The sequence below is a fragment of the Poecile atricapillus genome, chromosome 22, assembly GCF_030490865.1.
Source record: "Poecile atricapillus isolate bPoeAtr1 chromosome 22, bPoeAtr1.hap1, whole genome shotgun sequence".
NCBI classification, from domain to species: Eukaryota; Metazoa; Chordata; class Aves; order Passeriformes; family Paridae; genus Poecile; species Poecile atricapillus.
The window spans coordinates 3,711,851-3,726,896 of NC_081270.1; the positions used below are offsets into that span (position 1 = coordinate 3,711,851).

Consider the following 15,046-nt stretch of genomic DNA (forward strand, 5'->3'; position numbering starts at 1 on the left):
TCAGCTGGATTTTTGTCCTGGTGCTCCCAATAAAAAAAGGTAGGAAACTTGATTAGGCATTGCCTGGGAAGTTCAGCCACAAGGTTTTCTGCCACAAAGCTTCCCTAGAACTTGGAAATGTCAGATGTGGGCAATTACGGGGAAAATTCAAGTGTCTCAAATTCAGTCAGTGGATTATCAGTAATTTTCATTTCCCCACTGGTCTTCTTCTCCTCCTTCTCCTCCTTCTCCTCCTTCTCCTTCTCCTTCTCCTTCTCCTTCTCCTTCTCCTTCTCCTTCTCCTTCTCCTTCTCCTTCTCCTTCTCCTTCTCCTTCTCCTTCTCCTTCTCCTTCTCCTTCTCCTTCTCCTTCTCCTTCTCCTTCTCCTTCTCCTTCTCCTTCTCCTTCTCCTTCTCCTTCTCCTTCTCCTTCTCCTCCTTCCTCTCCTTCCTCTCCTTCCTCTCCTTTCTTCTTTTCTGTTCTTTTCTCTTTTCTCTTTCTTTTGGTATGGTTTGTAATTGGGATTCCCTAAATCTACCTGCTGGAAGAATAGCGCATGAAGAGAATTATCATTTTCTTGTGCTAATTTCTGGCACTTCCCAAAACAAGCCTCTCTTGCTGAGGCTGTACCTGGGTTTGAGCCAAATTTGCTTTTTGGAGCAGACTGAGCCAAAGTGTGCTGTGCTTTGGAAAACCAGTGGAAGGTGCTCCTGGCTTGTCCAGCCACAAAAGACATTTCTCTAAGGGAATGATCAGATAAAGGTCACCCCGTGGCACCACAAAAAGAGCCTTGTTTGTGAAGCAGCTGCTGATTATCATTGGGGAGCAAATGTCTTTGAATTTTATAGCTCCTGTTATCTGAAACTAATAAAAACACAATGCAGTGACGAGCCGAAGGTCATCTCATCTCATCTCTGCTGAGGTGGGGAGTGCTCAGCAGAGCTCCAGATTATGCACAGGTTTTGTCTGATGCAGTCTGTAAATACAAGTTTGGGAATGAGGGATGTAAATCAAGGGTGTCTCCTATCCTTCCACACTTCAAAGTTTTAATTTCCTATTTTCCTCTCTTGCTTCCCAAGCTCCACAGTCCAGGAGATAACAAAACCCAGGATATTCCCACCTGGATCTGGTGCCATTCCAGTTCACCCAGCACTGGAGTGGTCGTGAGCCACTTCTGGAAAATCAGATTTAATAGAAAATCCATGGAAACAATCCAAAGGCTCACCCACCTTGCAGGGAAGCTGTTGTGCCAAGTGCGACGTAAAGAGACAGCAATAAATCACCCTGCTCTGCACCTCAAATAGATAATCAATTTAATTGAAAGCATCAATAATCATAGTTTGACATTTATTACCCTGTGGATGTTTTATCTTTTAGGCAGGGGACAGCGGGGCAATGATGGATGCCAATTCTTCCATGGAACATAATTATGTGGTGCAAGGAAAAGGGGTTTTATATTCTGAAAAACAAAAAAAAACCAAAAAAAACCCAAAACCAAAAACAACAACAACAACAACAAAAAAAAGCATTCAAATTCATATTCAAGCAGACTGCAGGAAATCTGTGAGAAATAAGTGCAAGTAGCTCTCATCCCTGGAACCTGAATTTGGCTGTCATGGCTTGTGAGATAATGTTGCAAATGCTGCTGGGTGTGTTCTTTTTAAGTGATTTAGGACAGAAAATCTATAGGGCCAGATCTCCCTCTACAGAATATACAGAATATTGGGGTTTTTTTCACATGCGCAGAAGTAAAAACCAAAAGTGAGGCTGGATTGTTCTTTCTTTGGCTGTACCTTATGGTTTGTGCTCAAACCATAAGGTACAGTCAATGGTCAGGTCATTGTGCATCCTCAAAGGTGGAAAACAGTGTGGAAGTTAAACAGATTGTCTGGACAGAAGAAAAAAGGATGGAAATGTTCCTTTTCTCCTGCAGAAATGTTTCTATACCTGCAGAATGTCCAGGGCAGTGCCTGGATAAAACAAAGCAGTGGGGGTATGTGCTGGGTGGGGAAAGCCCCCAGTTGTGCTCACCCATCCTGGAAGGCTTCCAGGAATGTGAAAACCCCAAAGTATTGGAGAGTTATAGAGCAAATGCTTAAAAAAAAAAGACTCAGAAGAATTGTCTGTATTAGTTTCAATCAGGTGCTTATCATGCATCAGTCAACACAGGTATTTTACCTTTTCTTTTTGGTTGTTTTGAGGTTTAAACAGCTCAGACTTTCAGAGTGAATTGATCCTTCAGTACTTTCACCCCACAGTGGATTCTGCACATACTGTAAAGTTCTTTTTGCACTTCCCAATCCCAGGAGGTGCAGGGTGTTGAGGAAGACAAGACCCAAGTTTATGAGAATGTTCAAGTGCTGTTATGTTATTCCCACAAAGCAGCAGCTTCCTCGATGGCACATTGAGATTATTTGGTAAGTCAGGATCTCTTAACTCCGCTCACATCGGTGATTATTTACTTTGAGCTGGCAGTTACAAAAATGCTTTACTTCATTAAACCCTCTTCAGTGGCTTAAATACATTTTGTTTCCAGCAGCTGAGTACATTATGGACATTTCTTTGTCTATGATCTATTGGTGGTAGTTTGGAAGATGTAAACATTTGTGCTATTTGGCAAGATGGTTGTGGAGCCATCTTATAACCTCAATGTTCCTCTTGGCAAGAGATTAAAAACTCCTTGTAATCAATGCTCAGGGCTGAATCTCCCAAGATTTTCCTCAGAACTTACTTGGAGTGTTGGGTAACAATACAGGCTGTGTGTGCTCTTCAAAACCTTTAATGAAAAAGAAAAGGCTTTTTTTTTTTTTTTTTTTCTGGTGCTGTTCTGAAGAAGCTCCAAATGTAGAACGCAGTTTAACTCCAACAGCAAATAACTTTTGTTATTTGGGTAACAGTTATTAACTGTTTGATAATAGTTATCAAACAATTATAACTATTACAAACTATTGGATAATAGTTATTAAGGATAATGATGGATTTTTTAAAAAAATCTCTTGGCCATTTTGTCACATTTCAGGAAATCCTTGTGCAAAGGTTCTAGGACCAGAACTGATTTCTCTCCAGGACAGTGGGTGACACAGAGGAGCTGTTGAGGTGCCCCTGGGGACAGCTGAGGAAGATTTATCCATGTTTAGTGTTTCCCTGGTGCTGTTTTGGAAGAGGAAAGCAGCATGTTTGAGTTTCTGAGTTTCCAAGGTAGATGTCTCCCACCTCATCTGTCAGGAATACACTGCCTGGAAAGGGGTGGAAGAAGTGCCTGTGGCATCTGCAGTGTAAGGGATCCTAATGAGCTAAAGTCTCCACATCCTCTCATCTCAGCAGTTCTCAGCTGGCTCAGAGCATCCTTCACTTCTAATCAGGGGGTTCCAGTCACCCAGAAACCCATGGGAAACAAAAGCAAAACCTTATTTCCATTTGGACTCCCTGAATTCCAGTCTCAAGAAAACGTCTTGAAATTGCCACCCACTCTCAGTCTGTCTGATTAAATAAAATATTGACCTTTTCCAAACACAATATTATCATTCCAAATATAATATTATCCAGTCCTGTCTGAGACTGTTTCTACAGCTCTTAAAAGGGAGCTCACCTGGCAGCCCTATCAATTCAGATAAAACAACTCTGTGTGCCTTCCCAATAAAAAGCTGATTGTGCTGGTGTCTGAAGCTGGGCCATGGAATAATTCCCAACTAACTTTTCTTTCTAGAGAGCATCATTTGCTCAGTACCACTTCTGAATAGAAGGAGGCAAAGTGCTTGCTCCTCTGTCCCTCTCTTGTTCTCTTTGCTTGCACAGAGTGAAACTACAGGGAGTTCCTCTTCAAATTCACTTTCCACCTCAGAGCAAGTCCTTACTCCATCTCTGAGCAGCTTCAGGACAAGGGACAGAGAGTGGCACACACAACAACAAAGCTGTTCCTTGTGGTTGACATGAAAAAGGAACACCCCAGCACAGGGAATTCCCCTCCTGCTCAGAGCCCAGGCTCTTCAGGTCTGCAGTTTTTAGTTTATTTGCTAAATTAAATGAGTTAAGTCATGTAAAGTTCCCTCAATGTCCCTGTGAGAAGCTCCTGTCCTGGCTGCATGGGTTGCTGTTTTCCTTTCAGGAAAGCTCATCCTCGTGAAGGAGCCCGGAATATTCACACCTTTCCCCAAAACAAGGCACTCCAGCACCTCCAAGGCAGCCTCAGGTTTCTCTTCCAGTGTCCCGGCCTTAATGGGCCATTTTTCTTCCTGCCTCACCCTGTCTGCTGATGACCTTGTCATGTTAAAGTGACAGTGAGGTTATCCTGCTGATGGGTATCAAGCTGACATTTCCCATTCTTTCTGTCAGGGTGCCAGGCAGGGATGCATTCCCAGCCGGGCTCTTTCACTCCTGCCTCTCCCAGCTCGGGCAGAGAAGCCAAGCTGCCAAATGAGACAGTGCATTTCCCACTCCAGACTTGGGGAATTGCTGGGAATGCTGCAGGCTGGAGTGATTTCCCTCCAAGTGTGATTAATAACACCACCTGCCGCGTCCCAGCACGGTTATTGCGCTGGGGTGGGGTTACACCGGGGCTGGCACTGGGATGGAGCTGGGGAGCAGCTCTAGAGCTGCTGTTTCCTGGGGGCTGGCAAATTCTGTGTGGAAATTTAGCGAATTGCATGTTGGTTATTATGTTTGTGCTTGTGATTTGACATGCGGGGCACTGGAACACCGTGAGTGAGCTCAGGGAAGTTGTGCAATGCTGGGGCAGAGGCAGGACTTGGTTTCTGAACCAAGATACTCCTTATTGACCCTTTGGATGTGGTAAAACAATTCATAATTCTTACCAGTCTTTGTAGACTGTAGGAAGAGAATAAATGAAGTAATTTTTCTCTGTTCTTTCTCAAATTTTTAGCTGCCTAATGATTGCATTTAAGTAGGGATGGAGGCTGTCATTCAGCACAGGGTGGTGGGAGAAGCCAGAGACAGCTGCTCTGTGTTTTGAGACCTGAAGGTGAAAATATTTTTCTAAGGAACATCTCATCCTAGTCCTTCTCCTTGACACCTGTTTGATGGAGGTTTTCCTCCTTCCCTGATATTGGTGCCAATCAATGCATCAGTGGCAAGACCTTGTCTGTGGTGAAGGGAATTTTGTGAGAAAAAATAAGTAGTGTTGATGATGCCACAAAGGGTTGAAGGTAATGAACCTCTGCCTCTCTGAAGGGAGAAATGAGTTTCTGGAAAAGACATTCCAACAGAACTGAAAGTCACCACAGAAACATCAAGAATGAGAGTTTGGATGATTATGGAGGTCTTTTCCAACCAAAATGATTCTGTGATGAGCAGAACCTCACCCAAATGCAAGCGTCAGTGGCTGGGGGTCAAATCATGAACAATTCCAAGGATGGATTGTGTCTTTGCTGAATCCATCCCAGCACTCCTTCCTGTGGAGGTGCTCCCTAAGACACCCTGGACACCCAGGTCCAAGTGCATTGAGCTGCCTTTCCATGGATTTATCTGTCACTGCCTGTCCTGGGTGGAAAAGCTGCAGTTTAAGGTGAGCTATGAGCTCCTGAGCAGAGCCCAGAGGTGCCCATCCGTCAGCCCCGGCGTGTGTCAGCGCTGCCATCGCAGGATGATGCACAGCCCCTCTTTATTTACTTATGATTATTACTGATCAGCTGAGCAAACTGGGGATCAATAGATGAACTACAGGGGAAGTTCGTTTATATCATTCTGTCAATATCAAGGTCATTTTTATAACTAAAAAGGGTCGAGGACAAAAGATGGATGGCTCGTGGATGAATTTAACCGTCCAATCCATTTACATGGCCACGAACAGCCTGGCTTTATCTGTTAACCAAAACATTGCACTTCACTCCTCAAGATGATTTTTTGCTGGGATAATAAATAGCTCTGGCTACATTAAGTGATTGTGCAATGTGGGCCCATGGCAGACAGGATTTAGAGCTGATGACCTTAAACTTCCACTCTACTGCTGTTTTCTCTGTGCTTACAGTGAAGATGTGGCTGCTTTGCAGTTTAAAAGCACCTTGTGTCCAAAAATCTCATGTTTTATTTAATTTATTTAGCACAACAGTGCCAGGCAGGTTTCAGGTTGGAGATGAACAAACTGAGTAAATCAGATACAATTCAATCCTTGAAAGTTGTGTTTTAATTCTCAGACTGCACACACTGCTCAGTGTGAGCAGTGTCTCTTTCCAGAATTCAGTTTTACAATTGAATTTCTCTTTAGGAGAAAGGGAGTTGCAAGGGGATTTTAAAAAGAAAGTCATAATTAATTTAAACCTTTTTTTTTTCCCTCATGTGTACTGTTACACATTTATTTTCTGGGAGAAAGTGAACGAAATACCTGACTTGGAGGTTTGTGTTATTAATTGGGACTTGCTCTGCTTTCAAGGGTTGCTGTCTGTTGCCAAAAGGAGTGTTTACTGATTACAGTGTAAATGTTTCATCTCTGCTTCTGAGTCCTTTAAAACATCATTCATAGAATCGCCTGATGGTTTGGACTGGGAGGAACCTTAAATCTCTTCTTTTTCCACCCCCACCATGGCCAGGGACACCTCCCTGTAGCTCAGATTGATCAGAGCTTCATCCTTAAGCACTTCCAGGGATGGGGTAATTCTGATTATTGGTAAAGCCTGTTTTTTTCTAATGGTGGTCATGAAGAGCTGGTTGTAAAGGTGTTGCTGGATTGCTGGGATGGAGAAAATGAACAGCCAGAGGTTCCATGTGGAGCCATAGGAAAGGGAAAGGCATCTCCAGCTGGATCCACGGGCCAGGACTGAATGAACTCCATTTGATTTCAGCAAAACTGCCAAACTATCAAGTGAGTTTCTCATGCTCATTAACACTGGACTTTAAGAACCTGATAAGAATGCAATATAAAATCAAAGAGCCCCTAAAGACTGTGAGATTATATTTAATACTCTCCTATCACCAGGCCCTGAGTGCTTGGCAGGAGAAACGGTGACATTTCCTAATCAGTCCCCTCTCGTATTTGTCTTGGCTGGAAGTCTTGAGTCCTCAGCTCATTGAAGTCACTGCAAATTCTCTCCATTAGATCCTGTTTGACTTCCTGGTAGCTGCAATTAACTCAATCCCAATGGCACGGAGGAGTTATGTCTTTAAATATCAGTGATAAAAGTTGTGATACCATGGATGGAAATCATAGGTTTGTGTTCTTTCTCAAAGTCTTTGTTCTTAAACATCCATTTTTCTTCACATGATCTCCCCTGACATTTCCCTGAAGTTCGGTCTGTGGGTGCAAACACATTATTTCATACTAAAGGATGATTTAGGATGTTCCTTTCTTTTGAACCCCATTTGGAACAACCTGTCCTGAGTCACCTCTGCAAACTGCATTTTGTTCTCCTGGGATTTAGAGAACAGGGAGGTTTCCTCTGTAAAGCCATGGAGGACATGAGCAAGTGCAGAGGTGCTCCCTGTAGCAGATTTCCAGAAATTTTGGGCCGTGGATCCCTCCTAATTCTGCACTATTTTCCAGCAGCACCATCCTACCTTTTTACCCAGGCTTTCAGCTGAAAAAGAAATGGTTATAAAATGGTCTGTGGAGTGGCATGGCCTTGCAGGCTTTTCCTGGGCCACAAACCACAGCTTGGCTGCTCCCCAGTGTTCCCAACTGTGCAGGGGTTGCCCTTAGCAGTGAATGGTTGGTTTATTCTTTCCACTCTTTTCAGCCCCTGGTTTGTTCCTTGCCAGTCAGAGCTGTGCTCCTCATCCTCTTTCCCTCACCAGCAGGGAGAGGGAATTCTTCCCCTCAGAGATGAGCTTTCCTCCCTTCCCTCTTATTCCAGGCACATTCACTACAAATTCCCAAGGCAGGATACTGAAAATTTCCTCGAGTTAATAGGGCTCACAGATTAGCTTACTATAGAAAAATGGAAGATTTTGGTAAACTGTTGGCCAGAAAATGCTATAAAATCCCTTTATTTTAACAGTAGGGCTGAAAGACTAAATGTTTAAGTGCTGAAATACTTTTCTGTGGGTTTCCTCCACGTCTGGTTTTCCTATGGATGCACATCCACAGTGGTGTGCCTATGTGGGCTGCTGTGTTGGAATAGATATATATATAAATATATATGAAGATCTTGAAGAAGAGAAGCTTTGGGGTGACCTAACTGGGGTCTGACAGTACCTGAAGGGATCCCACAGGAAAGATGAAGAGAGGCTGTTTACAAGGGCCTGGATGGATGGGACAAGGGGGAATGGCTTCAAACTGCAAGAGGGGAAGTTTAGGTGGGATATTGGGAAGGAATTCCTCCCTGTGAGGATGGGGACACCCTGGCACAGGGTGCCCAGGAAAGCCCTGGCTGCCCTGGAAGTGTCCCAGATGAGGCTGGATGGGGCTTGGAGCAACCTGGGATAGTGGAAAATGTCCCTGGCAGTGGCAGGGGGTGGAACAAAATTACCTTTGAGGCCCCTTCCAACCCAAACCAGTCTGGGATCATATGATAGTAGATATAGAATTGTCGCTGCCCGAATCGGCCTCTTTTGCTGCAACATAGAATGATAAAGAATCTCTTCCCTATGGAATACCCACCATGGGTTTTGGTGCTTTGTGCCTGGGTCCCACAAGGTGCTTTGTTCTCCTGGCCTATGGCCAGAAAAGCACTTACATGTGGAGACATTCCTGGTTCTTCTCATTTCACTGATACTTCTTGCCTAAATATGCAACTGGGCCAGGGCCAGCCCACTCAGGAGTTGGCAAGATAAAACTTCTAAGGGAATAATTAATGGAAATTATGAAGAGCAAGATTTATAGCTTAATAACAGCATTTTCTCCTAATCTGGGGTGGAACAGAGCTGCAGGGAAGAGGTGAAGTGTGTGAGCACTCGAGGTGCTGGACAGGAGAGGTGTTTCCAGTGCTGTCCAAATGGTTTAACCTGCTCAGAAACCACTTCCTGGAGGTGGTGGGTACTGCTTGGGGCTGGAATGACCTTTGCCAGGTTAGAGCGGTGCTGTGCTGCTCTGGATGTTGCTCAGTAGCTTGGATGTGTGTGAGTGTCAGAGCTCCAGGCACAGCATGTGTCCTGTGCAGGGCCACAGGCTGGGATTGGATGACCCTTGTGGGTCCTCCAGCCCAGGGTATTCTGTGATCTTCTGACCTGAGACATTTTTTAAAGTCACAAGAGACTGGCTGGAAGGAGCTGTTTGCTCTGCAGGTGGTGCTGTTCCTGTGTCCATGTAGACAACTGTGCCATCACAGACAAGCAGAGTAACTCTGCCATTAACCCATCTATGAACAGCACAAATTGGGCACAGCAGGGCCAGAGCCTCTGCTTTCATCTGAAGTATTCATGTGAACTTGTGTGCAAGTAAAAATCACAGGCTCTTGGCTAATTTAAGGCAAAAGAAGTGTTTTATATTCTTTTTTTTGAACCAGTTGCATGGTAAGGCAGATTTGAGATGCTGCAGGTGCCACAGCCCAGGTTGCAGAACTGGAAGTGATGTCCCCAGTGCCTTGACCCAGGCAGGAGGGTTTGGGAAGGGACAATGTCAAAGGCAGGTGCCCAGGCAGTGGGTGAACCCTTGAAGTGCTCACTTAGCTGAGAGCATCACTGATGTCATCAGTGGTGTACTGAGCTCTTGATGAAAAATCAGATGATAATAAAGACCAAGTTATTGAAAGCAGTGCTGTTATCTGCCTCCTGACTTCTGTGCAATTACTGGGCATTCTCTTCTCCTTCCAGCTTGGAGCAGATGTGGAAATACCTCTTTAAAATCCAGATACACAGCAATCCAGCAGGGGCAGATTCCAGTCTGTCATCTTCACCTTCAGAGTTTGCTGAATGCACCATGTCTTGCTGAATGCATCAGGCCATGCCTATTGAAGTTTGGGTTGGGGGTTTTTCCCCCCCTAAATGACAGTTATCTGAGCTGGGGGAATGAATGGATAACGTTACTATTTACATAAGCTCATTGTGATCTGTCTCACTAATGTAATCAAATTAGGGTTAACTGCAGCTGGAGAATGCCAGCTTGTAAACTGTTTTTCAAAAAGAATCACATGGTGTTCCTTGACATGTTTAGTATACATTCAGGGGGCTCTGCAAAAATTCTAGCACATCCCTAACTGCTGTAACTGAGGCAGGATGCCGGTGCCACCAATTCCCTGAGCCCAGGGAAGGAAAAGCAGTGAAATCCTCTCCAGCTGGGCAAATCCACCTCCAGCCCAAGGCACAGGCTCTCCTGACGTGGCTGCTGCTGACATGTTGTCTTTCCCCTGGCTAAAATCAACAGATCAGTTGATAGAAAAAGCATGTGGTGTAAATTTTGAGCACATTTAAGAACATCTGTGCTAAGTGCAGGAGTGCAGCCCACTGCACACGTCGACCTCTATATTTAGTCTCGTGGCATTCGCATGAGATGAAGCCCAGCCGGAGCTAAAATTACCCAATGAGCAGATTTTCAAAGTATCTTCTGTTGTTCTTCTTAATAAACATCACATCTGTGGCTTGCTTAGCCTGGTTCTGCCTCTCCCCTCTAACCAGGAGGAGCCATGGACATCCCGGTGTTGCATCACCCCCATCCCATGTACCGTGGAATCCCAGGATGGGCTTGGCTCCAGGGCACCTGGTGTGGCTGTTGGATTGCTGTCTGCTGACACAGGTGTTGTCAGATGGTGTTTATTCCACACTGGGAATGCAGCAGGACAATTGTGACGTTCCCTCCAGCTCCCAGGAAGGTTTCTGAAGGCTCATTTGGAGCCCTAGCAGTGGCTGGGCAAAGGGAGGTTTGGAATTCTGGCCTCTGCTCCTCCACAGACATGCCACCAGTGCCAACACCATCCCAAGCTGCCAAGCTGCTCAGCTGCAGTGGGAAAACGGGACATTCAGGACACTGGGCTGTGGGACATGTCCAAGCCAATGCAGATGCTCTATGGTAGAGCTTGGCCCACAATAACACCTTGAACATCTTTTTTCAAAATCGAGTGTAAAGAAAGCATGAAATATTTAATCTAAACCAGTTCCTGCTCTCCCACGACTGCTAAAACACCTTGTCACCCAGAGAATCACAGAATTGTTGAAGTTGGAAAAGACCTTTAAAATCATCAAGTCAGTTCAGCACCACTAATTGTCCATGTTCTGGTAGTTTGAGTGCAGAGATGGTTCCATCAAAATTAAAATTCTTCATGTTATTGGTGGTTTTTTTATAGGTGGGAACTGAAAAAGGATTTCACCAAATATCAAAACTCAGCCATTTTCAAATACTCCGAACAAGCAGCAAGATCCTACAAAGGATTTTCTGCAAAATGGCCACTTTTGAATATGGATGAAATATCTTCACAGAAATTCTGTTCCCTAAGAACTTTGAAATTCAGGATCTGCTATGAATTGAAAAGGGAAAAAAAAGGGGTTGAGAGAAGGAACTTGCCCCTTGAGCAAAGCTCTGTCCAAACCAACAAAAGGAAGCTTGTGTTGGCATCTCGATTCTGACTCAGGAATTCCTGACTCTTAAGCCTGTTTATACAGGGCTCCACCACAGCCCAATTTGCACTTCATTGGAGTTTTTTTTCCCCTCCACGTTTATGGTGCTGCACGGGTGGATTACACACTCTAATGGCACTTCTTCGATTGTATCCAAAGGCTTTTTGCATGTAATAATTACAGGGAAGTAGCTTCATTTGGAGGCAGCTGCATCCCATGGATGTTTTGGAGTTGTTTTGTGTTTCTGTTTCAGCTGTGAAAGTTTCATGGCCTAATTCTCCCAAGCTTTTGGGGGTTGCTGGTTCCTGGTGAGTGCACTGGGAGCAGTCAGCATTCCCTGGAAGCTTGGTGACATCCAGAACAGGCAGGATGGATGTTTAACTCCAGTCATTCTTGGGGATGTCAGGGTGTTCCACGGTAGGAACACAGAATTTTATTGCTCTGGGATTTGCCTCTTGATCCTATTTGCTCTCAGCTATCTTGGAAACCGCAGTTTCAACGTCCATTAGAGCTGGTGTAAAGCACGGAATGGTTTGGGGTTCTTCCCATGGAAACACAGCCCCTTGTTAGTGCAGCTGTGCTGGGGATTTGGCAATGGGTTGGAAATGTGTAAATCAGTCGATCTCACCTGGGCATGGCCAAAGGGGCCCAGAATTTTGTGTCAAACCCTCAGCTGCTAAAACGCCATGGATCTTCCCTTCCCCTTCCCCTTCCCCTTCCCCTTCCCCTTCCCCTTCCCCTTCCCCTTCCCCTTCCCCTTCCCCTTCCCCTTCCCCTTCCCCTTCCCCTTCCCCTTCCCCATTTTAACCTGCATTTCCTTGCATGTTCATCTCCATTCCTTGGAGGTTTTTCCTGCTCTTTGGCAGCCAAATCGCCTCCCCCGTGTCTGGGAGCCCCAAGCACCCTGTCCCACCCTGCCCTTGGGTGTCTGTTTGCCCTCAGCCATGCCAGATCCCCCCAGAGCACTGGGAGCCGCTGGAATTCCTGGCCAGCGCTGCTCGATCAGGTCCGTTCCTGGTGTGTTTACCCTGGTGGGGTATCCAGGGTGATGCAAAGTTGAGGTACTTGACCTCCCCGAATGCCCGCTGACCTGGAGCTAATCTGAGGTGGAGCACAGCAGCGATTTAATGACTTGTTCCACCACACCTCGGCTGGAGGGGGAATTAAAGAGCTCCAAGGGCAGCTGCCGGGAGCCCTGGGGGGCCGGAGCATCCCGGGATCTGTCCCTGCTCCAGAGGGACCCAATTCCAGAAAGCCCGTGGGTGCCTGTACCCTTGGTGCCTGTGTTGTCCACACCTGCATTGTGGGAGAGAAACCTCTGCTTGCCTGCCAAACCTAAGGGAGTTATTCACAGAAGCGACAAAAACCTTAAAATATATATAACAGTTGTGGTGAAAACCGTCCATTGAACTTCCAAAGCATCTCGGTGCAGTTGAGAGTTTTGGCCATTATTATCAATAATATAATATTTATTCATTCTCCTCATCATCATCAAAACAACAGCAATATTAATCTCTATTATTTTATAACATTCTTAGCTGCAACTCAAATTTTGTTTCTATTCTGTTTTTTCCTTAGCAAATACTGACTGACCCTGAGGTGACCTCCCAGGAGGGCAATATAAAAAAGGTAGGACATGGCTCAGTCTTCTGGGAATTGCTTTATTTCCTGGCTTGGAAATACACCCAGACACCTTTCCCTCACTTCTGAACTAAGGTGTTGATGGCAATAACGTCGTAGAAGTTTTCCAGTGTTTGCTGTTGCTTTTTTGGATTAAGTGTTGTGGTTCTGTTGGCCTATTTTTCTGTCTTTTTGTGATTTCAGTCATTATGAAAGAGAAAATAATAGTTTGAGGTATTCCTTGATTCAGCTACAACACAAACAGCTGCTGGGCCAAAGCGAGAAACCTCATTTACCTCTTTTCCCGTAAAAGAAAATGTTGGTCCTTCGCTTAAAGTGCTAAATTTTTGGAGGTCATTTCAGCATGTAAATGTGGCTTATGTGAAGTGCAAGAGAAAAGAAGTAGGTCTGTGAAAGGATACAATTCAGCCCATGTATTAGTGGTGCTGTTCATCACATTGTGGGGCTCAAGCTGTAACAGTGACCAGAGAAAATGTGTTCCACACTCAGCCCAGCTGCACAAATGTCTCCACTGGAGCTGGAAGGCAGCCTCAGCGTGACATATTTGGTAGCCAGGCTGCTGTTTGGGTTGGGGTTACCGTCAGAAGCTCTAAAATGAGCTTTTGTTCTATGTGGATCTGTTGGTTAACAGCTTTGTTGATTAAAGTGTTTCAAGTCAGGTTTGATTAGATCCTCTCAGCAGCTGTAGCTTGTGCGTCCTCACTGAAATAAGGAGCTGGTTGTGACTGAGGAGTCATGTGCAATTGTCTTATAAAGGATGTTCACATGAAGTTTTTGAGAGTGGGAAATCTCTGAGGCTGGACCTTGCCACAGCTGCCATTGCTGCTCGTCCTTCAGGATGAAGGATGCTGCTTCTGCACTCTTGAAACTAAAAGGAATCCCTTGCTTCCCTCTGCCAAACAGAGTGAAATGCAATCCTTGCCAGGCTCCAGAGTCATGCTGGGAAAAGGGATTTAGACACTTGTCCAGTATGGCCTGTTCTATTCTTACCATGTTAAAAAATAAAAAATCAGGTTTTATTTCCAAGGCTTCCAAGAGGAAGCATCCTCTGAGCATGCTGTGACCTTGCCAGGAACCTGTGGCAACAGGGCTGAACTTTTTACCTTGGGCACCCCCATAACTCATGGGGTGTCTGTCCCTGCCTCTGTGGGATCCTTTTGTCTGGACAGACATGGTGACAAGGTGGCAGGTTCTCATTATCCCCACTCACTTCCCACAAGGATGGAGGGAATTCTCCATGGCTCAGCTATTTCTTATTCAGTCTTTAATTACGATATCATGAATGAACTCTCCATCCATACCTCCAGGACCTGCATTACCCCAAAGAGAGCAGGAGTTGTGTGAAACAGGGAAACACGAGACTGGCAGTTTTATATGTTCAATCCATGGGTTTATATTTAAACTTTGTGCTTTTATTTCAAGGGAGATTGTTACAAAAACTGCAGGTCTTTGAAAAATTCCATGTCCTTAAATATTTCCCTGTGCAGCAGGTATAAAACTGGACAATTGTGATATTTGACAAGGGGGGAAGGCCTGGCCTTCCACTTGTGTCTTTTAAATGCATTGTAGAGAAGCAGTAGTGGGAGTTTATGAGGTGATAAATTTATTGAAGGATGGGCAGTAGGGTTTTACAGCTGGGGTAAAGGAGGTCAGAGCAGTAAGGTAAAGAGTTCAAGTCTAAACTTTATGGCTTGTGAAAAGACTACCGCGAGACAGCTTTTCAGTCAGAAGAAAATGAAAACTAAAGAATAAGAAATCACTCCGGACAATTTTTGTAGGATCTCTCAATTGTTTGGAAGTAGCACTCTGGCATTTGGCTCCAGTGGCACAAAACCCTCTTGGGAGCAGATTTCCTTTTCCAGCCTCTCTAAATCATTCAGTTGTCATATCCCTGAGGACACAATAGTTGAGATTTTACTTCAATTTATTCCTATTCCTTCAGAGATGAGTTGGTGGCGAGAAGATGACTGAAGACAAATGTAACTGGAGT

General features: G+C 45.0%; 1 protein-coding gene across 3 annotated transcripts in view; it reads left to right on the top strand.

The window, feature by feature from the left end:
* PRDM16 (PR/SET domain 16) overlaps positions 1-15,046 on the top strand; it is a 284,274-nt gene that overhangs the window by 132,798 nt on the left and 136,430 nt on the right. For all 3 annotated transcript variants that reach the window (XM_058855066.1, XM_058855067.1, XM_058855068.1), the window contains exon 3: positions 12,994-13,044. In XM_058855066.1, the coding sequence (XP_058711049.1) occupies positions 12,994-13,044 (51 nt within the window). The remainder of the gene's footprint in view (positions 1-12,993; positions 13,045-15,046) is intronic.